The 26,925-nt window shown below is 41.3% G+C and overlaps 1 protein-coding gene across 1 annotated transcript in view; it reads right to left on the bottom strand.

Moving 5' to 3' along the window:
• unc5a (unc-5 netrin receptor A) overlaps positions 1-25,676 on the bottom strand; it is a 119,080-nt gene extending 93,404 nt beyond the window's left edge. The window contains exon 1 of the mRNA XM_070836346.1: positions 25,586-25,676. Coding sequence (XP_070692447.1) covers positions 25,586-25,676 — 91 coding nt within the window. The remainder of the gene's footprint in view (positions 1-25,585) is intronic.
• Between the last annotated feature and the right edge of the window lie 1,249 nt (positions 25,677-26,925).

The raw sequence follows: 26,925 nt of genomic DNA, 5'->3' as shown, positions 1-26,925 counted from the left end.
GACTTGATGGGTCTTCTTCACCATTTCTAAACAATTAAATCAAGAAAACAATTTTCACATGAATGAATAATGGAAAAAAACACTCCCTAATGCTTCATCTGAAGTGGTAGTAGACTGAATATCTTTAGGTTTGAAAGTGTTGGTCTGACATTACATGTCATCCTCTTGGGCTTGGGCGTCAGTACTGGTGACATTTTATGGATGAATTGATTAGTCAATTCATCTAGAAAATAATTATCACATTAATCAATAATGAAAGTAGTGATAATTGCAGCCCTACGCCTTACTATTCAATAACATTATGGGTTGTCACTTGCTGTATATTTGTCCTTTGTGTGTCCACCCATGCTGCATCATCTTGAATGTACTGTACAGTAAATGTCATTTTTTTGTAAACCAAGGAAGTGGGCCATTATCAGGAGCTGTAAATCCTGAAATGAATTCTACAAACATATGATATGACTTCTAGAGGCAACATCCCTCAGGCGAAAGTGCAGCTATGAGAAGATTATGATGCACAGCATTTACCCGAGGGCCTGAACGTAAGATATATGGAGGCAATTTTGATTTATGGTAGTTTCTTTTACGTGCTTGACCTATGAGCATTAGGGGACATTAGGAAGCCATTCCTCTGTGCAAAAGAAAAGCTCTTGCTTTGTTGTTTGTTGCCGTTTTCCATCATTCAACAAATGTAAACTAATCATGGCTGCATCTCTCGGATGCTCGCTCGATGCTCGGAATGAATAGCAGCATTACACCGTGGCTGAAGGTTTTTAATATGGAGAAGCTTGTGATATGAAACCACTTTCTTCTTTCATTTTTTCCTTAACCTGATGATTTCCTCTTGACATGCATCTCCTTCGACTATGATGTGACTGCCTTCATTAAGAGGTTAATTAAAAGACACTGCTTTATTCTGAAGCAATTAACTTTACTTCTGTTTTATGCTATTCACTCTCTGCGACTGACTGAGTGCAATTTATCTAATTAAATCAAAAGCATTTAAGAAGATGGTAAACATTACGAGGTGGTGTTAGTAATACATGCATACTGACTATGTTAACTGACAGGAAATATATTTAAAGTTGAACTGCTGTTGAGCAAGTTGAGAGGCGATAACTTTAAAACCCAGAGATTAAATAAGTCTTCTCTTTTCATTTAGCTGATTAGTTAATCCTTTTTTTTTTTTTTCCATTTTTAAAAATATTTTACAAAAAAATACTGAATAACTGAATAAGTTTTCCTCCCATTTCCGTTAATATCAGCCAGCCTGATAATAGACATTAGTTTAACACTGGGATTAGTGGGTGTGAGTGGTCATTTGCGAGTCTATGTAAAAGCAAATCCACAGAGCATACCTTGTCCTAATAATAGCTTTAAACCAAAACCCTTGAACCAGCTCCAGAAGCTCAGAGCAACCCCACTGAGGGTCCTGATCCCCAGAGTGTCTCTGTGGGACAGGAGCATCATGGTCCACAAGACCTGGGTAAATGTTTGTGCACAGAGGCCGAGGTAGATCATATTCATAACCATGGAAGAGTCTCTGATTTACGAGGCTGGATTTAGTACCTATTGAGCATATTAAGGCTCCGACAGCAGCCATTTTGTGCTCTAGATAGTATGAACTAGTGGTGATAAAGTGAGGGGAAAGAGCAGTTTAGAGCTGCTGTGGAGTGAAAGTGCTGTTTGCTGTGTATACACCATTTTCAGGATAAACTTTTTAAATGTGATACTGAACTCATTATGAACACTTGTGACTACGTAGGTCTCTATTAAATATTATCAACCCTGGCTCTCTGATTTGTCTTTTCAAGTACTTACATAACCAGAGGAGACACAAGATGCATCAATAAATCAATACATTTCTACAGTGCATGCGGCGCTATTCCACTCATTTATTTGCCACATTCTCCAGTGGAATTGTGCTTCATTAATGATGCATGTTGTTGATCATCTCTGGTCAAGACTGAATAAACAGGAGTATAACAATATGATAATATAATCTGACCATGTTTATAGCTCTGTTTCTTTCATGGTTGAATTTCTTGGCCACAAAGTTATAGTGGTGCTTGTAGCTTAATGCTCAATGTGCTTGTTTAATGCTTAAAGCTAAACAGACATTTCAATGAGTACATTTTCAAACGCGGCTAAAAAATTATATATATATATACATAGATATATATATATATATATCTCAGAGTCTGAGGCCTCCCTTCAGTTCTAATTTACGAAGGTCACTAAAGGTAATCACACTGAAAAACTTGTCTTTGATAGTTGAAAAAGTGGTTTTGTGAACTTTATGAAAAAATACAAAAAGGGAAATGTAGCACAGCATTTGCTTGATAATTTCCATTACCCTCAAAAGCAGCAGGAGGAGGAGAGGGCCCTGCTCCTGATCCTTAAGCTGATTGAAATATGCTGCTCATTAGAGTCCATTCACAAAATTCATGAAGCTCAGTAAGACAGACGAGAGTTGCCTCACCTGTAAAAAGGTCCCTCCTATTAACCGGCAGATAGCCTAACTATTGTACTAAGGAAAATGGCTCAATTTATTACCACCTTCATATGAATGCAAATGAGGCACAATCAATAAGTCCAATTTCTGACGCATCATTAATAATACGTAGCAGAAGAAAAAGGTAACACAAGCATTAATATAATACGGGCGATTATCAAGGATGCAAATGAACAAATCCACTTGAAATAGGCGATTTCAGAAATAGATAATGATAATCACTTGCAGTGTTAAGTTGAGGAAAGCAGGACTCAAACAGTGCTTTTTAGAAAGCTGGAAGGTGTCATACAAAATAACAAAAGCTTACGCAACCAGCGGCTATTCGGTTTTCAACAATACAAAAGGCAATTAATATCACAGACTGCGATTAATTAATAAAATATAAAGTTAAGCGAGGTGAGTGAAATTTAGCCACGTACATTTGATCTACAAACGGACATCTCTCTTCCATTGAATTGGACAAAAATCTAGCCTAATATTTCTAAAACCACAACAACAAGAGAAAATGGAGCCAATCCAACTGTAGTACAACAGCAGGAGAAAGTGAATGCTGGGAGATTGAAGGTGGCTGCAGAAAAAGGAGAAGTGAGAGATTTATGCTAAACGTGTGCTGACTGACAAAGCAACGTCTTCTCAAGGCTCTGCAGGAGATCGGCCTAAATCCTTCTCATAAATTTTATATTAATGCCAGAGGTAACCAAGGTTGTTTTTCCCAGTATTTCTCCAGGTCCATTAAACACACCTAATATATTTCCAACATTCTCCCATTTCCTCATCTAAGTAGCTCAGCTGAATTGCAAAACTAGTCCATAAGAGAATGTTTATTCCTTGCAGAGTCTGATGCGACTTCAGCGGCTGTGCTTCTCTGTTAAGGATGACTAGTTTGTTTAAAGATAAAAAGCTAACACGCTCACCTTCCTCTGCACCTTCAGGTACTGTAACCTTGCCATTTCAGGAGATAATAAGACGAGCTGTCTTAGTAGGGAGGTGGGGGTGGGGAGGGGAGGGGGGAGGTGGAGCAATCTTTCTCAGATCGCGCTTACCACTCTGTTGTAGTTTATTTCTCAGGAATAGGAATTCAACTTGTTGACAAGTCACAAAATCTTTTCTTCCCGGATAAATGCGAGAGCTGTCCATCAACATCTTTCGCTTTGACTATGAGAAAGGAGAAAGCACTTGCGAAAAACTGCACTTGTGAAATTTGTTCGCTTCTGAGAAACAGCCTGTTCAGGTAATGTGAAGTTTCTGCCTTCACACCTCTTCTCTTCCTTGACTGGCCTATTTTAAGAGCTTCCCCCTTCTAATTCCCAATATAACATAGTAAATCCCAATGCAACACACTGCAGCCACTGCCATCAAATACAGTGGCTACCATGGAAACTACCCAGAACTTCAGTATCAATATACATAACTAGATGACAGTAAAAACACTAAAATAGTCTATATCCCTGGCACAACAAGTCATTAACATAATTTGCCACATGAATAATAGGCCTACATACAAGTAATGAGTTCTTCATTCCTTAGTGAACAGACTATATTCCACTGTTGTTCACTGACAAACCGCATTAGCAGATCACTTAGTCACTTTATAGGAGAAATTTTTTTTTTTTTTTTGCTCAACCAACGAGGCACACAGGCTCAAGACAGTGAACTAAAGTATACTGCGAACTGTAAGAGAAGTACAATATGGATTTCGACACACAACAGCCTTTGCAGTCAAAATGGTGGCTCACTCCTTTCACACTCACGAGAAAGGAAAAAAAACATATCTCCCAGCTAGACAGGAGCAACAGCGGTGGTTTGATCTCTGCTTGAGCTCCACTTTCCAATTGCTAGTCACAAAGATGTGAGAGCATATGTCTGCCATTTAACAGCCATGAAAAATAGTCATGGAAGAGGCTGGGGAGACAGAGAGACGGTGACTTTATTCTGAAACATCACTGCGTCAGTTGTCAAAAACATGCTGATAGACAAAACTTGCTAATAGGCACACTCGCCTGCGTGCGCACGCACACACACACACACACACACACACACACACACACACAATTAAAAAAGCTCTGGAGACAGCAGACTGATTGTTTATCTGCATTGTAGCACAGAGAATTGAAATCCACAGCCACAGATAAGACATCAATCTTCCTCAGTGGGCTGCGTAAATAAATCTGATTACGGACAAAATCATTTCCCCTTTAGAATTGTTTTATCTGCTCATTCCATGCCTCGGCAGCAGATAACATGGAAAGTGCTCGGCACAAGGTGACGGCTGGCGTCGCGCTTGTCTCACATCAGCGTCACAGGCCTGTTGCTAGCGGAATGATGTTACATTCACTTCAAATTATCTGTAAAAGAAAAGCACATCTACTAATCTTGCATTACCACCATTATGTAACACCTTATAATTACCAGAACTGGAGTAAGCAACAACTGGTGAATTACAATGGGTGGAAACTAGGGTTAATCAGCTGTTGTTTTTTCGATTACACAAAAAAAAGTCAGAAAATAATGAAAAATGATGATAAAATTGCCTGCAGCTGAAATTGACATTGATTTGAAATGGTTGGCTGGTGAAAATGCAGATGAAGAAATACAGCAAATCCTCTCAGCTCATGTGAGAAAAGTTATGTGCAGCTTCCTGTATTTTAATTGGATGCATCTGAAGATGAATTTTTTTTGGCAACTTAATCTTTCAAAATGATACAACACATAAGATCAGTTAACTGTTAATTTAATAACTTATTTTTTCAAATCTCAAACCTGACATATTGATCATTGCCATCGTAGAAAAACTTGATATAGACATTTTTATGTCTCAAATGAAGTCTTATGTTAAGGGAAATGCACCTCATGTACTAATCTAATCTGAAATAAACCGATCACAGCTCTGATAATGAGACTTGGCAATGTCAAAATATATTCCGACTATGTGCATAATTGCCATGAAAGTCCCTGTTTGTGCATCTAAGAGAATTCAAATGATATGTACTGTAAGTCGTTCCCACTGAGCATCAGCTCATGATTTTAAATACATTTCAAGCTTCTGAATATTTTATGCAGCCAAGGAAAAAACAAATTCCTTACTGATTTGGATAAATGAGATAATGTAATGCCGGAGTGTACAAAGCTTCTACACACTGAACAAATCCTACTGTTTGTTTTCACATTGTAATGTGTTGGAATCCCTTTCAACCAAAACAGATCTGTTGGTGTCTCTCTGTTAGATCTGATAAAGTATTAAAGGCATTCAGGCGGAGGTCAGTTCACTTGTGTGACCTGAATAAGGATTGACAGCCACTAAAATGAATTTGGGCAAATCACAAGCCAGCAGCTGAGCACATCTAAACTGTGTGCGGCTGCATTCAGCAGACAAGCATGGTGACAAAGCATTCCCTTAAAACACACCAGATAAAAGACTAATTTGGTCCAATTTTGCTGGAGGGATGCTTATCTCAGAATTCAAATAAGGTCAAAAGAGAAAACAGTCAGAGCTGGTGATAAGATCGTGCTGGAAAAGCAAAATAAACCCTTTAACCCCTCTGAAAATGAGTTATGCTCCGGATCCTTGTAGATGTTGTTATGCTTCTTATTGCCATTTACCTCCAGTGTGGACAACATGAGTCACCACAGTAAAAGGTAAATAAATAACTGATGAGGGCAATAAAAAGGAAATGCAGAAGTTAGGCTTATCAGAAAAAAACAACGGCCAAATTTTTACTCTTGTACGACTATGATAAGAAAAACTGGACTTCAATGGAAATAATAAACACAAATCATAAATCATTACAGATTAAACGTTAGCATACTGTACTTTGGCGTAATCTCCTCCACAGCAGGAAAGTGTTGCTTTTAGAATTTATCAGGAACTCAACGAGTGTGTTTGTAGTGGTGGGGAGAAGGAGACTCGTTTTAAAACACCTTCAGTAGCAGTGAAACGGTGCTATATGAGGTACGTGGTAAGACACACACACACACACAAAAAGAATTATAAAAGTTTAGGATTCACCAAACTATTTGACAAATGATGTCAAGAAAAGGACAAAAACTGTGAGAGCTTATAAACTAAACGACTCAGATCTCATAGGAGCAGGGTTCACGTCCTACCAGCAATGAGCCAAGGCGGAGAAAAAGCGCCAGTAATGAAAAAAAAGAGCGTTTCCATCAGCTTACTGCTTCACCTGTCTTTAAGATGAAGGCAGGAATGAGAGATTGCTGCAACGGAACTGTCTATCACTTACGAACTACAACCCATCAGAGCAGGATACCATTCAGAAGACAATGGTAGATCACAACACTTCTAAGCACTGTTCCTCCTTTTTGATCAATCATTGAAGGTGAGAGCATGTTGAGTTATTGACACGGGATGTAACTGATGGCCTCAGAGGAAAGTAGAATGCAAAAAAATGTATTGTACAGGATATTGCCCCATTTTTAGACTGTCCACTCCTGTCAGCAGATGTTTAATTATGGACTATTGTGTAGTTTTACTGCCGTACTGCTACTGCTGCTTGAACTATCATTCACGGAGCTGCAAATAACAATTATTCTAGTTATTGGTCAATCTATCAGTTACTTGTTTGGGCCAAACACAAGGGAAAAACACTCATCACAGTTTTCTCAAATCAAAAGTGACGTCTTTGAATTACTTGTATTATCCACACAAGTCGAGTCGAGGATTTTTAGTTTACACAGAATGTTTTGGCTGTTTTGTTGGAAAACCCATTAAATCATTATTGAATTAGTGGTCAATTAATTCATGACAAGTGATGAATTGATTAGATTGACTGTTGCAGCTCTGGTCACGATAACTTTGGTAGATGTTAATTTGTATGAGACGCATCCTCGCCTTTCAACAGCCGTTTTGCATCATGGCGGGTTGATGGACGACTGATCGCTCTGGCTGAGGCGACGCGGGAAGTGAGAAATTGCAGCGAACAGCAGCAACAATGCAAACACAGATTACACCACAAGGGAGTTCCTCCAAGTGTAAGAAATAACCTGATTCCCTGTTACAAGACCACACATGGGCACAGTTACTGGGAAGCCCATCTATATTCTGGGGCGTGTGCCTGTTTGGCAGTTGTCTCAGGTAATCACACTTGGCCGTGGTTGTTGCTGCTACCTCAGCTATACCACAGGAGTGTTAGCCTTTTGCCTAAAATCTACTTCCAAGCAGCCAGACGACGGTGAGTGGTGAGACTTACACTCCAGGCTTCAAATCTCGCGGGGTCCTTTTTTTTTTGACCTTGCAAATGTGTCACTTCATATTTTCTGTGTTTACATTTGTCTAGCTGAGGCTGATGAATACAGCAGCTATATTTTCCTCAAAAGAGAAGCTTGGGTTAGTATCATTTATATTTTATCAATTCATATTCTGATTTCAATTATTGATTACATGTCTTACTGAATTTTGTCTTGTGTAACTTGTAACTGTGATGGAAGCTGAGTGAGCCCAAACTCTGCTTTCAGAAAGTAATAAGGAAAACCAGAAAGTATATTTCTAGACAAATATGTGTTCATTATTCTCAATACAGAATCTCAATCCTGAAGCTTAACTTGGTCCATGTTCCACTTCTTCAGAATCTCCTTCTGCACTCAAAACTAATACATTTAATTAAGGGGTTTGTCTCTCAAAACATATCCACACAAAACCAGTTAGTTTTAGTAAGATAGACTAATGGATGATTCACTCATTCCACTACTTTAATGAATTAACACTGAAACTGAAAAAAAAAAAAGAGAAAAACACACATTTTGCAGGCATTTCAGTGGATGATCTTGTCTGCCTACTGTTGTGTAAATACAACCTAATTAGCCCACTTCAGTTTTTATGTGCACAAGTCAGAAAAGTACAAGTTCAAAGCGCGATCTCTAATCAAACACATACAGCTGCAGAAAAATAATGATATATTACAATTAAACCAAAAACACAAGTGGTGCACAGATGTACATCAGCGAGAGCAGGAGGAGGAAACAGCAGACTCTGTACGTTGGACAGTTTTTCACAGCTGCCGCTTGCTAACATTGACAGCGACAAAACCTGTGTGGCGGTCCATAAACTGAGATGTGAGAGAGAGTGTGATTTTTCCTTTTTTTCAGATGTGCAAATACATATTACACGAACCGAGCACTAACCAATATATCAGGCTGCCACACCACACATAATAAATGATGATAATGTAAATGACTATATGCCAAGAGAGTGAATCGGTTGCACCTGTAGGCCTGTGGTCATTTGTTTTGTGATTGCCAAGGGCAATGAGCAATAGGCATCCTGTGAGAGCAAGCCTGATTTGTTTCGGCCTTTGTGTTGCGTTATCTTCCTGACCTGTCACAGCTGTATCACAAGGAAGTTTATTGGATTCAGAGACCGGGCTGTCGCGGTTTACACCTACACCTTCTGCCGTCATGGGTGCCGAACAACATTTCCTGTGTGGTGTGGGAGTTACCACAGCGTCCTCTCCGATGTCTCATCTTAACCCCTGTCTGCTGTGGCAGAGATAGTACATGCTATTGTTAATGCTAGCAAATTAATCTAAGTGATGAGAGGAAACCCAAGAAGAACAAACTGGGGAAGGCCAGGGTATTAAAAGAAACACATTACATCCTCAAAAGTATGTTAAACACATTAAAGCCACACGTGTTTGTTGAACATATCATTCCAAAGTCATATTAATTTGGAAACTGCCTGCAGGGAATTTGCTTTTGCCACAAAAGCATTAATGAGGTAAATGATGTAAAGAAGGCTTGTATTTCACATTCCAGCTCATCCCGAAGGTGGACACTGTGCAGACCAGTAAACTTCTTCACCAACAAACTCTGAAAACCATTTCTTTTTTTTTTCAACACAGAGGAGGGTGTTGCTGCAAAGGGTTACCACACAAATCTGAGATGTTATCAGGGCTTTAACAAGATGAAAGCAATGAATGAAAGTGAAATGTTTTCCTTTTTTAATTATATGTATGTTTTCAGACATTGACATTTTTGTTTGTGAACTGCAGGATGCATCTCGTCAGCCTTCTAAAAATTATCAAAACAAAACGAGGAAGAGAAATTGGCTTCATAACCCATCTACATAAAACCAATGGCAAGAGAAGTGCTTTACTTTAATAGGTCACAAGACAGACAGGTTGTGAACCAGCGGTCTTAAAGTATCACTGTATGCTGGAGCATTATGATTCTCTTAACTGGAACTAAGAGGCTTGGCCCAAAGTCAAGAAAAACAGCCCCAGACAAAAAGTACACAAACATTTGTGCACACCCCTGTTTACATTCCTCTGGCCATACTGTATCTGTAGCTTACAAAGTGCATTATGAATATGAATACTTTTATTGTCAGAAGGCCAATTCCATTTCTTGCTGGACTATGAACGCTGCAGTCACGTAATTTTCAGGGCCACAGGTAAGCTGCTTAACTCCACCTCTCGACGTGGGACTACAGAGTGAGGGATAATTCAATGAAGTACAGCTCTCAGAAAGATCAGGCCTTCTGGTATTTCCCCCCCTGCAAAGCCACGACACCGCCTGAAATCTACAATGACAAAACTGACAGCTGTTGACTGGGGACGTGGCATTGAGGAGAATCAGGTCCCGGCACACAAACTCATCCCGGCGCTACCGCATCATCACAGTGACAGGACTCAGGAGCTGAGGACCGACACACGAGGGAGAGGGGACGGGGACGTTAATGTATCATTCATCAGGGCTCCGCACCCTGCCTCTACTGCAGTATGAAAACATAACTGTAATGAAAATCCTATCGATCGGAGTCGCTTCCTTTTAGACAAATTGCACTGTTTTCTCTGCCTTTCAATTGTTTGGAAGGCAAATATAAAGAGCAAAGATGAAACCCCTGGAGACATCATCGTCAGTGCTCCATTATAACGATGGACCTTGTATCAACTTTAGCTACAGACAGAGACTTCTGCACAACAAAAAAACAGCAAGATGTTTTTGAAGATATTAATCGGCATCGAGGAAAGGCTAGTGACTTTTGTAGTTACTGCATAAATTAGCCAGTCAGGATTATGATGTAGCATATAACTGACTCGGGTTGGGAAAGAATCGCAGTGTTTTCCCAGGCTTGATAAGAAAATGGGTGCAGTGGGTGCTTTCCATTAAAAGGGGATTTCCTCCAGATGCCAAATATGTGGTGGGATGCCTTTTTGCTGTGACCAATTGCATTTTAGTCTGTTCAAATTAACATTCACTGTCATCCAGAATGAGGAGCACCTCCCCCCCTTAATCCACCTACATAACTCTGGAGGCAGGGAAGGCCTTGTGGTAAGAGAGACCATCTCTGCTTTGATCCACCAACACCCCTGCAGAGGTGTCCTTGATCAAGACGCAGCTACAGGGGAGCTGCTCCTGGCTGCCCCTGTGTGTTCACCACTTTGCTGCAATGCAAACATGCAGCACTCTGAGGAAAAGACAAAAAAAAAAAAACACGAAACACTGAATTCTTGTTGCAATTCTAAACCTGTTCCCTTGCTTAGATAGCCCTTCACTGTCTGGTCTCAGAGGCCTCAGAAGCATCAAGACAGAAATCTTTTGAAATTATCTCTGACATCATCACCCCTATCAGTGGTCATTAGGGAAAGGACAGACAAAGAGAACTATTCTAAAGTACTGTGAGACAGTGAGCCAGTTATGTGGTCCCAAAGGAGGCTTTTGCAGAGCCAACATGCATGATGTGACAAGACAGACAGTGAGTGTGGATAACCATCTCACCCATGTGCAGTCCTCCTGCATTTCTAAATTAAAGATACGGAGATAGCACAGCCACAATCTCCGTGCGGGATCTCATTCTCTGGTGAAGTAAAGCGACTTGGAGGAAAAAGATCAACCCAGCACCTCAGGGGTCAAGGGTCTATTTAATGAAGTCATATCAGTGACGCCTGCTCTTTCCTGTTACAATCAGGTGGCGTTTATGTAAAGAACCACTGTGCTGTTATAAATGGCAATTACTTTTGTTCTAATTGTCTCTAATAAAAAGATCAAAGACTCATTTAAGACAATACAATTCCTAAAGATCACATGACACATATAGACACACATATTGTATAAGCTGTATAAGTGAATATGTATCGTAATTTTCAAGGACTAAGAAGAAATAAGAAACATTTGGCCCACCATGAATTATTTTCAGGGTAAAATACTTTTCGTTAAAATGGAATTTCAGTCCTCACATGGCAGCAATTATAAATGAGACGGTTAACTGAGCATCAGTTGCTATTTAAACCCACAAATCCTATGACAAACTCTGCCAACTGGGGTGAAAATCTTAACTCAGAAACCTCGATTTCTACCGCTGCGCTACCAACTGTTCATGGTGAATAACAAAATGTGTGGGTGGGGACTGTGAACAATTCTGTGTCAAGAAACATATCATGAACACAACTTTAAACTGACAAACAGGGAGGTATTAAAAGTTTTTTTTTGTCTTGGTGGAGGTATTTGCATCTTCACTCAAAGACTAAATGAACACAAATCTATGATGGAACAACAAATGGACACAGCGCAGATGAATGCTAAAAATGATAATGAATACATGGATTAACGTGTGTTTTGTGCATGTACGTGAGTGTGTGTGTGTGTGTGTGAGTGTGTGTGTGTGTGTGTGTATGCGTAGGGCATTCATGGTAACACAGAGCAATAAAGCCATCATTGAAAAAATAAGCCAGAATTGAGGATAAACTGACACAGGAGCTTTGATAGCAATAACTTGACATGCAGGGGAATTAACTGGGGTATTACAGCTAAACCTGTGGGACTCGGCAACCTCCGTAGGGGAATCTTAGACACATGGACCGGCATACATGCTGTGACCTATGAAATAGGAAGGGTGAGGGGATAATACTACTCTGCCTTTGAAGCAAAAAAAACAGGTCAAATCGTGTGGTTCTAAACATCTGCAGGATTTTTTTGATGACATATAATTAAATAACTTTTAATTCTGTCAGAATCATTAGCAGCTTTAGCCCAGAAAATAGAACTAGTTCTTGACACTGGGAGGGCTTGCATTTCCAGGCTCATGTTTTGACTCCAAGTGTCATGGAGACAGAGATTTAGTGTGACAACGCTGATGCCAAGCGCTGTTCTCCAGCTTTGCAGAAACATGGCACATTCAACGCTCTGACTTTGCACACAATATTCCCAGAGACTTCAGTTAAGCAATGTGGAAAAATAACATTACCACTCAAAATAAGAAAAGGGCACAGAAACGGCATTAATCGAAGGAGGATCTACACCAGAGAACACAGTTTGTTCTCATGAGTCAGCCTCGGACAAAAACAGTAATACTTCACCAAAGGCAGCAGAACGCCATGTTCGACTACTTCCTGCAGAGACTGACAGCTGAAACGGTCCATTACTGTCGACGACTTATCTCCTGTTAATTTGGGGCTATATATGCTGTCTATAATAACGGTAATGTACAGTAATGAAACTATTTTGGCAAATGAGCTCGACTTTTAATCCAATCAGCTTTGGATCCATCCGCCAATGACAACGCTTAGTATACAGATGGATGGCAGAAAGAAACGGGACCAATGCGATAATTAAAAGCTTTTTTTGATTGCATTTTAGCTCATGCATTCCTAATCAACAACTGTAGTTTAATGCGTCACCATTGTCCTAAAATGCTTAGCACCTCCACAACAGAAAAAATACACTCTCTGGGGTTAAACCCATCTAGTTTGCCTCCCAGTGACTCTGTGACAGCAACTAAGATTGAATTAAAAATCAAGTCAATACACTCCTACTGTTCAATTAATATTTTACTGTTGGCAGCGATACAAAAAAAATGCCATTTTAGATTGATTACTGGAAGGATAATGCAAATTTGCACATAATAGAAATTAATTCAGAAGCAAGCGATTATCATGAAAAATATTAAGCTCAGTCGATTGAATTTATTCATTTTCATTGCCACAGGAAAATTACTAATTACTCTTCATAACATTTTATTTTGTTGTTATTCTGTATACAATTTTGTTCTATTAAAATGTTCACCTTTCAAAATTAACTTTGTGAATAAAACAACACAGCAAAAGTGAGAGCATAACACACAAACATTTGATTTCCCTCATTATCTTTGCTTAACTTTAATAGTTTTAACACCTTGAAAAAAAAAATACAGTTGCATTCTAGCACACACGGACACATACAGACTGTACAGTGTTCACATTCACATATTCGCATGTGTTTGCTGTGCTGTTCATTCGACACTTTTTTTTCTCCTTATTGTTAAAAGAACCGCCGGCTTAGCTTCAAGCACATCACCCTATAATTGTTCTTTGGTTCATATCTGTCATGACACTTCTATAGGTCTGCAGCCACTGTCACAAACCACAGCCTGCAGCCCGAACGGGGTCGCTCTATTTTTCCCCTTAGTATCTCATACAACCAGCCTTTGTTCCTCATAGCACAATCTGGAGATGCCATTAGTGGGGAGGGAGACAGTGATGTTTAGTGACAGCCAACGACTCCTCTGGTCAAGAAAGTGCCCTAGAGTCATCAGAGTGTCACACACACCCCTCCGCCCTGAGTGAACATAGCCTCGGCTCCCAAGTTCACCTTTGTTCTAGCTATCTGAAAAGCAGAAAGCTAATTGTGTGACAGGGGGTCGGGGTGGGCAGCACCCACGACAGCCTGAGTTGTGCCACTGCGTAAAGCTGCCAGCCCTTCTTGTCAAACATACAGCAGGAGAATCCGACACAGAAATTAGGCGAGAAGGGGAGGCTCTCGTTTTGCTGCAAGTGGCAGTTTTTGTCTTCAAGTTCTGTTCATGACTATTGTCATCACATTTAGGACTGAGCTCAAAAACATGCAGAAATTCTGCAAGCGGCTGGGTAGGATGATAAGAGGGAAGCTACATAGCCTGTTTGGAGCTGATAACTTAGACTCAGCATAAATCAAACACCTTCCGGCGATTCAAATAATTTTTACAGTTGGGCATCATATGTTGAGAGGAGAGAGAAGAATTCAGAATAAAAAAAAGTATCATGCCTCAGTGCCCCAAAATGAAATGCTGCAGACTTGTCAAATTATATCTTCCCAATGAAATGCTTATGCTGTGATTTACCAGTATTACTCTATAATATACAACACATTTTCACACTATGAATTAAGTTCAACTGCAGAGTATCCAACTTTCTCTCCCCCCCCCCCCCCCACCCCCAACTACTTCCATCACAAATATTAAATCATGTGAACAGATCTTATGTCCTCTGCAGAATGCAGAATGAGTGAAGTGTTGCCTCAACTCTTTTGTGGTTATTTAGAATAGCCAAACAAACAGTAAATCAGCTTGTGGTTCATTTGTGGATAACGTCGTGAGGAGACAACACCACAAACCACTCTATAGGCAGTTAATGGGTTTACTTGGCTGCTTCGCACTTGTGGGACCTCAGGCCCTGCTGTTTGCTTTAGGCGTTGGCAATTTCCACCAGGCTGTGGAGGCTCTATGCACCAATGCTGGCTTAACACAAAATGGCAGCCTGTTACAGAGAATGGGCAAGGATAATGCTCGTGTTTATGTCGAAAAAAGGTCGACACATGAATCTCACCCAAAGAGTGCTACTTAGCTAAATGCTGGAAATGAGTTTTACTGACTATTTGAAGTCTGAGTTGTAGTTTCACAGGGATAGAGCTGACATGGAAGAGGAGACAAAAATCGTATTTCCAAACGATCTGTCAGCTTCTTAGCCTCCTTTAATGAATGAGGAAAGCTAAGGTATGCCGTTGATTAATGTAATGGAATCTGAAGGGTAAGACAAGCTTGATAAAAGGAAAGCTGAAGTCTGCCGAGGCAAAAGAAAGGTACCTTTGTGAGATCTTAGAATTGTTATCCAAGTAAGGAAGTCCTTTTTTTTTTTTTGTACATGGGAATTGTTTGTTCCACAATTTTATCTTGATCCTTTGAACACGAGTGGGACAAATCCTTGCTTTCAAACATGGACAGGCACTTGAAGACTTCAGTGGTGGAGGGAACAAAGATAAAGTTTTTCTTGTGTAGCAAATGATCTTCTTAAAGTGATGATTCTGCTCTCGTGTGTAAAGGCTTAGGATTTCACAGTGTAACATTTTGGCGGGAAAATAAATAAAAAATATCTCAGGAAAAAAAGTTCAACAATGACATTTTCAACATCAATCTGACTCAAGCAGTAGAGTTATTATTTAATCATTACTTTAATGTAAATGGCAAAGCCACATGCAGTGTTATGTTGCAGACCAAGAAATTAGAAAATAAGCCAAATTGCATTTGGCTTTGTGATGATTCAGTCTAAAACCAATCTGCCCAAGTTTTTCAGTCGGGTAATTTAAATACCAGAAATACGATTTTAAGTAGCCAAGTATGGACTGTCAAATCTGGAAATTCTCACAGCTGCACTTCCATCACACATTACGCGGCTGATTCGGGGACATGGCCTGAAGTCTGCCTCTGGGAACTTGTGAAAGATAGAAAATAAGATGACTCACAATAACAGTTAAGGTTTCATCTGAGGAGCAGCAGCAACAATGGAGAAGGTTGCTTGTCTAACACATGGAAGTGTCTTTTTCTAAAGCTACACACACACACATGGGAAGGCAATGTGAACATTTACTCAAGGAAATATAAAGAATACGGGACCATCGCAGTGATTTAAATATGGAAATGTAACCAGCAGGAGACGTGGAGAACAGTTTTATGGAACAATCAGGCTCAGACACAGAGACGTTTAATAATTACAGGTGAGAGTAGGTGTTATGAATGTGTCGATGTTGATATGCAAAAAAAAGCAATAGCTACAAATACTAATCTTATCAACCTAAATAATGACGAGAAAAGGAAAACACACTTCTCGCTGAAGGTCCCTTTTGTTATTAATTAATTTCCCTCTTTCCGTTTTACTCAGTGGACACTAATAAAGAAATAGGAAGAGGGATCACCTTCCTCCGACCCTCAGGAGGGTGCAGCCCAATCTAAGTCGAACATTGCTTCCCATTCAATAAAAAAAAAAAAGGAGGGGGGGGGGGAAATGCCTCCAAACCCTCCAGAGAGAGCTTGTTCATTGTGGATTATTAAAGTTGTCATGTCTGGTAGAGATGAGGGGGAACCCGGACCTCCCTCCCTCACCATGCCACACCACATCAGTCCGGCCCAGTGGAGCCCCCTGGTGCCGTGAAGGCTGGACCAGAGGGGTATGTAACCAAAAATCTGCCGAGGGACACGCTTGGAGTCCAACGGTCGTACCACAAGATTAAATAATCAGCTGCGAACACATAGTTGCGCTTGTTCTAAAGGCTGGTAATTAGCCACACAAAAGTCAACATCTGGTGTTTCTTGAGGTCTGACAGATTGTGTAAGAGTGAGTCTGTCTCAGTGGAAATACTCCTGTGAAGATCAGGGATTTTGGTATGCCTAGCTTGTGGTTTATTACAGAACAGCTGGGAACACAATAGAAGACCTTTGAAATTGAAACTCTGAAATCCAGCCGGCAGACTGTCAGGTATAAACGTCCTTTCATAAGCAACGACAGAGTCTCGTGTAATTTCAGGTGATAAAATGGAAAACTACTGTATCCTGCTGACTCTTGACATGTCACTAACATCAGGAGCATAGATTTCAAACTTTGACACTAATCAAAACAGCTATAGAGGTAAATAGCTTGTCACAGTTTGCTCCAGCTCAGTGTGAACTCCACTGGCTATCGTCATCACAACTTCATTTACATTTGGCAGACATTTTCATTTCAGAGTGACTTACAATGCTGCTTAGTATTCATGATTAAAAACAATGCCATCAGATCAAGTGAAGATAGACTTGGCGACGCTGGTGACCACTCTTGGAATGGGATCCACACACCCCACAGCACTTGTTCAAGACTTGTGCAAATGACTGTAGATGCTGCAAACATCCGACATGTCTGATAAAAAGCGAAGAACATGAGCCCCTGAATCTAACAAATTATTATTATTTTGAGTCAAACTGTACCTGGTACATCCTAATTGACTTTTCAGCTCCAATAAGATTGTCAAACCTGGAATAACAGAGATGAATAATCTTCTACAGTGTCTTCGGTTTATGAGTGATGGGATGTTCAGAATTGGGAGTGAAAATTTGCTCCTGTGACATGGAAATAAAGGATGGATGAAGTCATTAGCAGAGCTGTTAACAATATCATATGAACCGAGTGCGGTCAGAGGCCGGCATCCATTCAATCACTGCTTGAAATTGGACACCGACTCACATTCATTAAACGACAGCCACATCGAACAAATAACTCCTTATATCCTTGTTTATTGGTCACCAGATGTCTGTCCGCCCCAACTGCATGTTAGGCAAATTAATTAAAAGAACAAATTGAACTGAGCTTTGTTGTTTTTACTGAACAAGTTGAACAGTGCCAGCTCCCAACAGAAGCAACAGCGAAATTACAATCGATAATCTGTAAAAGCACTTTCAAGTCTATAAACAGCATACCAGCAAATACACATTATTCAGCGTCCAATTAAGCTAAAGTAGCATCTGTTAGGCCGCGGTGGAAGCACTGCAGTATGGGGACATCATACTGTCTTTTTGACAGAGGAGGCTTGAACACTAACAAGAACTGCAATACATCTTCTATCCACCCACACCAAATTTCATGCTGATGTCAGTTCATATCCGTCAATTGAATGCACCCAGTAGACTTAACCCAAGACCTGCGCGCGCTAATGAAAGGTTTATCAACTGAGGCTGTTTAATCAAAAATAAATGAGTCACAAAGTTTGCCTAAACATTTGAGTGTCCTTCCTAATAAGCAATGCTTTGTATGTGCCATCACCACATGATCAGCCTGCATGCTGACAGCTACAATCTTGCAATTTACACACAAAGACGACTCCTGAATAGAGGCAAGGTCACAACCATCCACTCAATAAAACCAACTTTTATACTGTGAGAGAAATTCTATACTTATGTCACTTCGCGACAACGGAGCCATCTCCATGACTACAGAGCACTTCACCCCCGCTGTTGAAGACCATGAGATGGAGTTAAAAGTTCTGGAAAAATACTTGCAATTACCAGAGCAGCACTTTGCTTCAACAAACTTTTAATTTCAACAGTTGCCTCGCACGTTACTCCTGTAGGCTTGATCAAACATCCACCACTGTCAGTTTTTAAAAGGGGATTATGGCAAGATGCTCTCTCCAAGAGAATGGTACACAGTGGATCTAATTGCCTGCCAACTTTTAACTGAACAAATCCAATATGGGCATCTAATGGGACAGTAAATAGTGCTTACAGTAGTCCAATACATGGACAAACTGAGCCCAGTGAAAAGCATAAGGAGGAAGAGAACTTAACATGTTTACTGTAGCGTGATTATGATAAACGGTTGGCTACAAACCAGATTGATTGTTCTACAACGTAGACCAAAATGCCCTCAATGCCTACAACACTGAATTCAGGGACATTCCTCCTATAACCGATTAATTGAAAACTGAGCATAATAAGAGTCTATTGCTGTAATATCACTAAAACGTTCAATATTAATTCTGCTTGAAACACAGGATTTTTATCTCAGTGGGTAATTAACAAAAACAATGTCAGAGCAGAGCTGCTCTGTACTCATCATCTGAAAGTCAAGCAATGGGAACAAGAAACTGCAGGTATGAGAGCACACTTTGATTCAACATGAATGCATTGTCAGTGGACATTTAAATCCATAGAAGCCATAATCAAGTGCAAGGCGTGCTGTTAAAAAAATAAAAAAAAAGAGAGTATCTATCCTCAATGGTAGCAGTGTTGTCATGATTAATTCTGTTGGAGTAGGGACTTGAATGTGTTTTCCGTGAGCCTAGCGTTCCTGATGGCCTTGCCAAGAAAATCTGCTGCTTAGCTTTAAGCTTTGAATCTGTAATGTTCAGACCTCATTTCACATCGGGAAATGGTTTGTTTGGGAAAAACAATAACAGAGGGACCTACATAGATCAGAGAGGCTGTTCTCTCGCTGCTACACATTTAGGGTGGATGATAAATGGTTCATGCTTTATGGGAATCAACTTGCATTGCGTGACTGACTGATTTTTTTTTTTGTGACAATTTCAGGTACAAGTGGAAGAAGACGACTACAAAACAGCACGCCTGACGTGACCTGATCTTTCCGCTTGTTTCTCTACATATCTATGAGCGAGGGGTGACGCAAATGGCATTAGTAATATTATATCAATACTCAATTATTAAAGCTTGCTCCTAAACCCAGCATATTCTAACCTTACATCACACAACATGCTGTCTGGGCTTGAATGTGTGCCCAGAGTCAGCACTCTGTTGACTCAGTTGAATTGCTTGCCTAAGGCATCAGTGCCTGGACACATACACATAATTAGGAAAGGTCACTGTGCCTCCTGTCTTGTCAACAAATTCACTTCGAGATGACAAATTCCGGCTCAGGCTGAGCCAGACCTCCCTCAGATACCCTTGCCAATCAAGCGCCAGCAGGGCTGTCTGGGTAGCCTTAGGTGATTTCTAATTATGTCTTTTACATGCCAAGCTAAATATGGATAGGCATAACAATGAGCCATACGTTTGGTTGGAGGTGTGTTTTCTCTTCAAGGTTGAAGCTGTAGACAAAAAGTGTCATTATCTAGTAACTTCAGACTAGAAGCTGCGGAAAAATAGTGAAAATCCAAATGAGATCATTTCACCCTTAATATCACAGAGAGATGGTGAAGTGTTTGCAGTTTACTTACCTGTCACAAACACGCCAAATATTTCTACTAAACTAAAAAAAAGAAGGATTTTACACAATGATATTAAATACTGATAAAAATCTGCCAAATACCACTTCACATCAAATGACCTTCAAAGCATTTCAAAGTTCCTTTCCCACCACACGCTTGGCAGACTTTCCAGTCTACTGTATGATAAAGTGGAAGTGGCTTTCACATCGCTCCCTGGTGGCCTTACTAAGGAACTATTAATCTATGGCTCTCAATATTGCATTCAGATCCACTTTCCCCAGCCACCACCTGGCCTGAAGTAAAGGCCAGGAGAGGGCCCAGAGGACTGGACACTCTCTTATTATGAGCTGCACCAAGACACCTCTGGGTTTCTAAGCGCTTCCTTTGACAGTGACTGATGGCCAATTAACCATTTGGAGAAGAGTATTGATCACTCAGAGAAGAGGAAGGATCTGGAAAACATCTAATATTACACCACTATTCTCACTGTACAAAGCGAACAGCTGGACGGCACATCATTGGTACCAAAAACAAACATTGCAACCATTAAAAAGACAGCCTTTTCACAAAAACACTGCTCTTCAGGCTAGCACCCATCAAAACTGAACGCCATATTCTGGTCAACAATATTCAGCGAAATCATTGCCAAGAGGTTCTGGGCAAGAAACTACATCAAAGTGGTTTTTGGCAGCAGTCTTGTCTTCTACAGTGATTGACTTCAGGGACATCTAACTCAACCTTCACACCCTATGTTCTTTGCTGAAGTGAATTTTTTTTTTTCCCAGCAAGAGAACACAGTGGCATCTGAGGTCTAAGGTCAACATTGCAAGTTGTTCCTCTCCATGAGAGTGTAAGGAAGAGAGAGAAAGAGAGAGAGAGAGAGAGAGAGACAACCCAGGACGAGGAACATTTGATTAGACCCTCCAGGAAAGGACTCGGCTCAACAAGCTCATCCCCGATTTCTCGTTGGTGGACCTTGGATATATGAGGCTGGGTGCTGGCACGGGATGGTCAGCGCCTACACTAAGCACAACAGTAGAGATCGAGTGGAATCTCTCAACTGCTGATACAATGTCACACGCTGGGGCTTTCCGTGAATTATGGTCAAGGTTCACATTGAAACATAGGGTAATCTCATCCCACATCAGAGGTGAAAGGTCAATTTTATGCTACCTAGATAGAAAAGCACAGATAGTGACTACTGTGCACAGCATTTCAGGAGGGAAATAGCCCAACTTCAACCCCTAAGCGCTCTCACATAGACCTGAATCATAGAAATGGGGTAATTGAAACAAAAGGGCAGAGTTTGACAGAGATGTAGTGCCTTTGCGGGGCCTGTGCACAGACTGCAGAAAATAACACCTAACTCCTCCCCCCTGCAAGGTTCATCCTCCATGTGTCCTCGGCAACGCCTGTGTCCTTCCTTTACTCCTCAAGATTGCCATTTGCAAATGATAAGCACGGGGACGTAGCCTTCTGAAAGATAAGGCACCTGGGCATTTGTCACCAAATGGAGCGTACTCCTCCATTGTTTAAAGCTGACCTGTGTTGACATGCACTGTTTACCTTTTATTCATTTATGCTGAACTATTATCTCTGCCTCCATGAATCACAATAACTCTAACTGAAGGAATTACACTTTGGAAGAGGAACAGAAAACCCTGTCACGGCTCTCGTCCATTAGATTTATTTGTCTTTCCGTTTGTTTTGAGATCCTCTCTGTTTACAGGAAGAACATTCATTCAATTTGTCCGTGTTCTTTCTTTCTTTCAGACAAATTAACATGATGGAAAGTGAATAGAAAAATGCAATGCATTTAATGAGCTCTGGCCTGCAAATGAGATATTCCAACACTTGTTTTCATTGCGATATTGTCCAATCCAAATTCTGTAAGCAGCATTAAATTTATAACAAGCATTTGTATTCCTGGGTGAACTCATCTTCGTTTTTCCCCTACTTTTTTCTCCCATCTAAAGAATAAGTGCCTCCTTGCATTACATATTCTGGATTTGTACAACATGCTAATTTACTGAGTGAGTATCAGCAGTTTAGAAAATAAATAATTTTATATAAAATTTCCCTCCCCCAGTGGACAAGCCTTTCCATTGTCTGTGTCATTGGAATTTATCTCCCATGACTAGAGGCAACAAAAACTCTTTCTGGTAGTAAATTATCACTTCCCTGTAAAAGACCATATCCCTGCAAATACACGACGATCATTTGCCATGCATTAGCTATGGGACAGAAACGAAGTGGTTTTAAATTCCTTTGACCAGAAGGCAATTTCCCCCAATAAATTATGTTAATTTCAGCTTTCGCTTTCCTTATCGCATTCTTTAGTGAGTCAATGAGGAGAGACAAAACTGGCTGCGAGAGAGAGACAACTCTGGGACGATTCACATTTGAATGATGAGAGACGTCTGGAAAAATATCACTGTATTAAGGAATGGGACCTCACAAATGACTGCATTATGCAACAGATGTCTGCTTGTTGTCAATTATTGGCCATCCCCTTGCATCATCACAAGGTTTAACACCCTGTGGATGGTGCTCTGAGGTGACTGCTCGCACAAGTAGGCAGGTGCCTGATTCCAAATCCCATGTTCCCTCATTGAACCAGACAACGATCGCTTGGCAACGCTCTCATTGGGCGGAGGGAAAAACAAAGAATAATCTAGGATTTTCATTCTCTCTGCATGGATGGCAGAGAGAATATTGTTGATGATCTTTTATTGAGGAAGTAACAAAGGACTAACAGCAGGCAACAGACTAGCAGGCAAGTTTAAATAAATGGGAAAGCAACAGAGGTAACAGGAGTTGGTATTATCCGCAGACACACACCAAACACACACTGCAGAAATGCATGCATGCAAATCCTTGTGGAAACACACACTTGCTCTCTCACACACGCAGACTGAAAACATCAAGTGGTGTGCACACACAGGCAAAGCAATCCAGTTCTTTGTTCCTAAGGCTGAAAGCATACCTACCCCCTCTGTCCGGCCCGTCAGATCACTCACAACACAGTGAAAGGGAAAGTGCTCGGCTAGCTCAAATCTAGATTGACAGGCCTACCTTTATTACTGACTGAGTTATGTTTCCCTGCAAAAGAGACAAGTCGGCTTTTGATACAGACGAATGCCGAGTCAGCGCCTTGCCTCTCTACAGAGGATAGCTCAACTGATCGCAGCTGAGACCGTCCCAGCCCTGATGTAGGGGGAAAAAAAAAAATTGTCTACCAAATTACTTCCGATCCATTTCTGAAACTCCCTCTGTCCCATAAAAGTAGCCTGTAAGCTGTGATGGGAGCTTATAAGGGTGCTTGTACTGACCTAATATATGATAGAGAGTGACAGACTGAAACAGGGAGAGGGGTCTGCCTACTAATGTGATACTGAAGGCACAGACGAATAAAAGCGATTTTACTTATACGCGCCCTGTGTCCATCTATTTTATGAACTGGCTCATTGCTATTCAGGGTCACAGAAGGGCTGGGAGCCTATCCCAGCATGCACTGAGGGAAAGGAAGGGAAACACCCCGGACAAAAGCTCCGGTCTATCACAGAGCGAACAAAGAAGCAGACAAACAGTATCGCACATGAGGGAATTTAGCGTCATAAAATTGCAATAATGGCGGGAAGAACACGTAACCTCCACGCACAACCGAGGCACCTCTTCCTGTGAGGCAACGGCACCAAGCCACCGAACCGCCTCCCACATGTACCAGCGACCCAATCAAAATACATCAGCCTCAGCATGCATCATAAAAATGACTTGTAAATACCACCGCACTTCTACTTACTTAGCTTGATATATGAGGTCCCTGGAGCATGGCTGTTTATTTAATCCTAATATATTCATAATTATACACTAATTAATGCAAGAGAAAAGCCCTCTTAATTCATCATCCTGGTGTCCTGAAGCAAGAGACACAATTACACCAACTTTTACATGTTTGCCTTCTGTCCAAAGCAAGGTTAACAGTTTGGAAACAAGCGCAAGGCAAATGGTGTGCGAAATACACTCCTCCTTTAGATATTCACCAGCAGCTCCCAGCTGTGTGGCACCGTGAGGATGATATTTAGCATCAGGGAGAATGGGTAAAAATAGTCAAAAAGGGCTGAACTGTGAAATGGTGCATTATGGGCCATATATTGCATTGATCACATCACTGGATTCACTGGCTGGACTGTGCAGCACAGTAACCTGTTCTATTAAGTGATAGCACTGGCCTGCGCTCTGTTATGCTGGACTGTCATAAAAACATCTAAATGTCATTTGCACGAGTATTATTGCGGTCACCACTATTATCATGAGCATATTGGATTTTTTGAAGTGAAAAATCGTAGAAAGGAAACCTGAACCTGCACAACAGGCGTCTCTCACACAAATGGCTTATTTGTGAGGCGGCCTGAGTGGGCTCATTTGTGCTGCAGGAAACTTATCTCAGGTCAGTGTACTTCAGCTGGTGATTGTTGTGAGCATCAAAGCATCATTTGCATGCAATAGGGAGCGTCTTGGCCGAGAGGCTACATCATAAAATGTAACTCATCAGCGCGAGTAGGTCGTCTACCAACTCCGTAAAGCTGTCAGCATACTGCAACTGCAGCAGGAATGAGTCCTGGTCGGGGAGAAACGTGGAGTTGAACGATCGTGTTTGCAGCCAGCAGAGCAGCCGTGTAGATGGATGAATACAGCCTCTGAATATACGGCATGCCCTGTCCGCTCTTTAAGATTTAACACCTAAATGATTAGCGAGGGGATGTTCTTCTTCTATTGGAATTAGACTCGCAAAAAAAAAAAACAAAAAAAAAAAAACGCAGTGAGGGTTGTTTATGTGCCAGTGTGAGAGGAACGCAGGGTTACTGAGTCCTGCTGTTTTATTTATTTATTTATTTTTATTGTCTGTAAAAACGTGTCCTAAAGTGCAGGTCTGCTCTCTGACTGCTTCTCAGGCAGGTGTAGCCTCAACTTCCCTCTCAGTCACGACGGCGGGGACCAAACACCCGCCACACACACACCACACACACCGCGCCGAACACACACACGTTAGCAAAGCTGGACCGAGATAGTTGTCAACTTCTATCACTGGTGGACATTTTCACGGCCGCAGACTCTCTCCTGTAACCTTGAAGGCTAATTGGCGAGTGTCGGCGCTGTAGCAAATTACAGAACAATAACCACAACGTGCCCTGTTACGCGCGGCACTGAGGACGTTAGCAAACAACTTATCACGTGCAGCCCCCTCTTTTTTTTTTTTTTTTTTAAAACACACACACTAACTGTGCTTTTTGCCCTCCGACACAAACATTTAGCAGCTTTATTAACCAAAAGCATGAACGGCACATGGAAACTCACCAGTGCAGGTGAAGCCGGCGCAGACGAGGCAGAGCACAAGGAGCGTAGCGCCGAACCTGCAGCGGACAAAGGGGCCCAGAAGTGAGGGCATCTTCGGGCTTGTTTTTATCACCTAAGTTTCAAAAAGCAGGGAGCAGAAGAGAAGCACCAGCAGCACTTTGATATTTAAGGTCCGGTGAGTGTCCTCTGTAGCACTTAACGCCTTCTTATCACAACGCCCAAGTCTTTTCCTCAGCACATATCCTCCTGCCGTACCGTGGCCATCTCTACCCCGCTGGTGCGTCTCCGTCGCTCAGAACAACGCATCACAGGTGTGGTAGATAAACTGCTTCCTTTCTCACCACGGCCGCTTGTTTTTTTTTTTCCTCTCTCTCTCCTTCTTCTCCTTCTTCTTCTTCCTCTTCTTCTCACTGTACAGTATTTCTCCCAAAGCCGCTACCCGTCCACAACTCTCCCTCCCTCACTCACTGAGCCCCGGGATGGAGGCAGTTTCTGCTTCTTTCTCGTCACTTTGCAGCCTTCTCGCGCGAAAGAATGCCTTCTCCAAATGCGAAAATTGTGCGAATTGTGCATCAGAGGAGGAACATCTGCTTGCACAGCGATGCTGGAGTGTTGAGAGTCAGGGAAGGTGTACGATGCGATGAGCGGAGCAGCAAAACCAGGAGCGGATCCTGCGTGCTCACTGGGAATGGAGCGTCCCCAGCGCGCCCTGCTGTTATATCCTTTTTTTTTTTTTCTTAGGCAAACATTTACATATCTTGAATAAGCATAACTAACCACATATTGGCAACGCACGACAGAATGGAAATTATTCCATCCGTATCCTTGCAAGTGTGCTTTTCATATCTTCTGCCTCACATGAAAATGATGGATATGGCATTCAGTCCTGTATGATAGGAATCAGATCGGTGCTTTGCATACAAATTCACACAGATCACATCTGCGTGTCAGTGAGTTTCAGTTAAATATGCCTCTGCTTTGTCTTAAGGTGCCGCGTGTCTGCTGCAGTACACCAGTGGCGGACAAACACAGATGAAGAAGCATGAGGATTAGCGCTCCCATGAGAGTGTGCACCTGACAGCAAACTCAGACCAGGATGTGACTTATGTTCCAGATAGCTTTTCCTCATTTTCTGGGGGTGTCAGAGGAGTGATTTCCAGACTGTTCAGCCATGCCTTTTACAACGCTGCCAGAATCGACAGCAGATTATTAATATGCTTCAGAGGAGGGGGTTTTGTGTCTTTGTTTGTCCATTTCTCCACTCCCACAGACTGGAGTCAGCAGAATAATAAGTGGAAGCACAGAACTGGACCGCCGTCTTACCAGCTAATTATGGGGCT

This window comes from Pempheris klunzingeri, chromosome 9 (assembly GCF_042242105.1).
Source record: "Pempheris klunzingeri isolate RE-2024b chromosome 9, fPemKlu1.hap1, whole genome shotgun sequence".
Classification (NCBI taxonomy): domain Eukaryota; kingdom Metazoa; phylum Chordata; class Actinopteri; order Acropomatiformes; family Pempheridae; genus Pempheris; species Pempheris klunzingeri.
The sequence above is the reverse complement of the archived record's forward strand: the minus strand, read 5'-3'. Positions and strand labels throughout refer to the sequence as shown.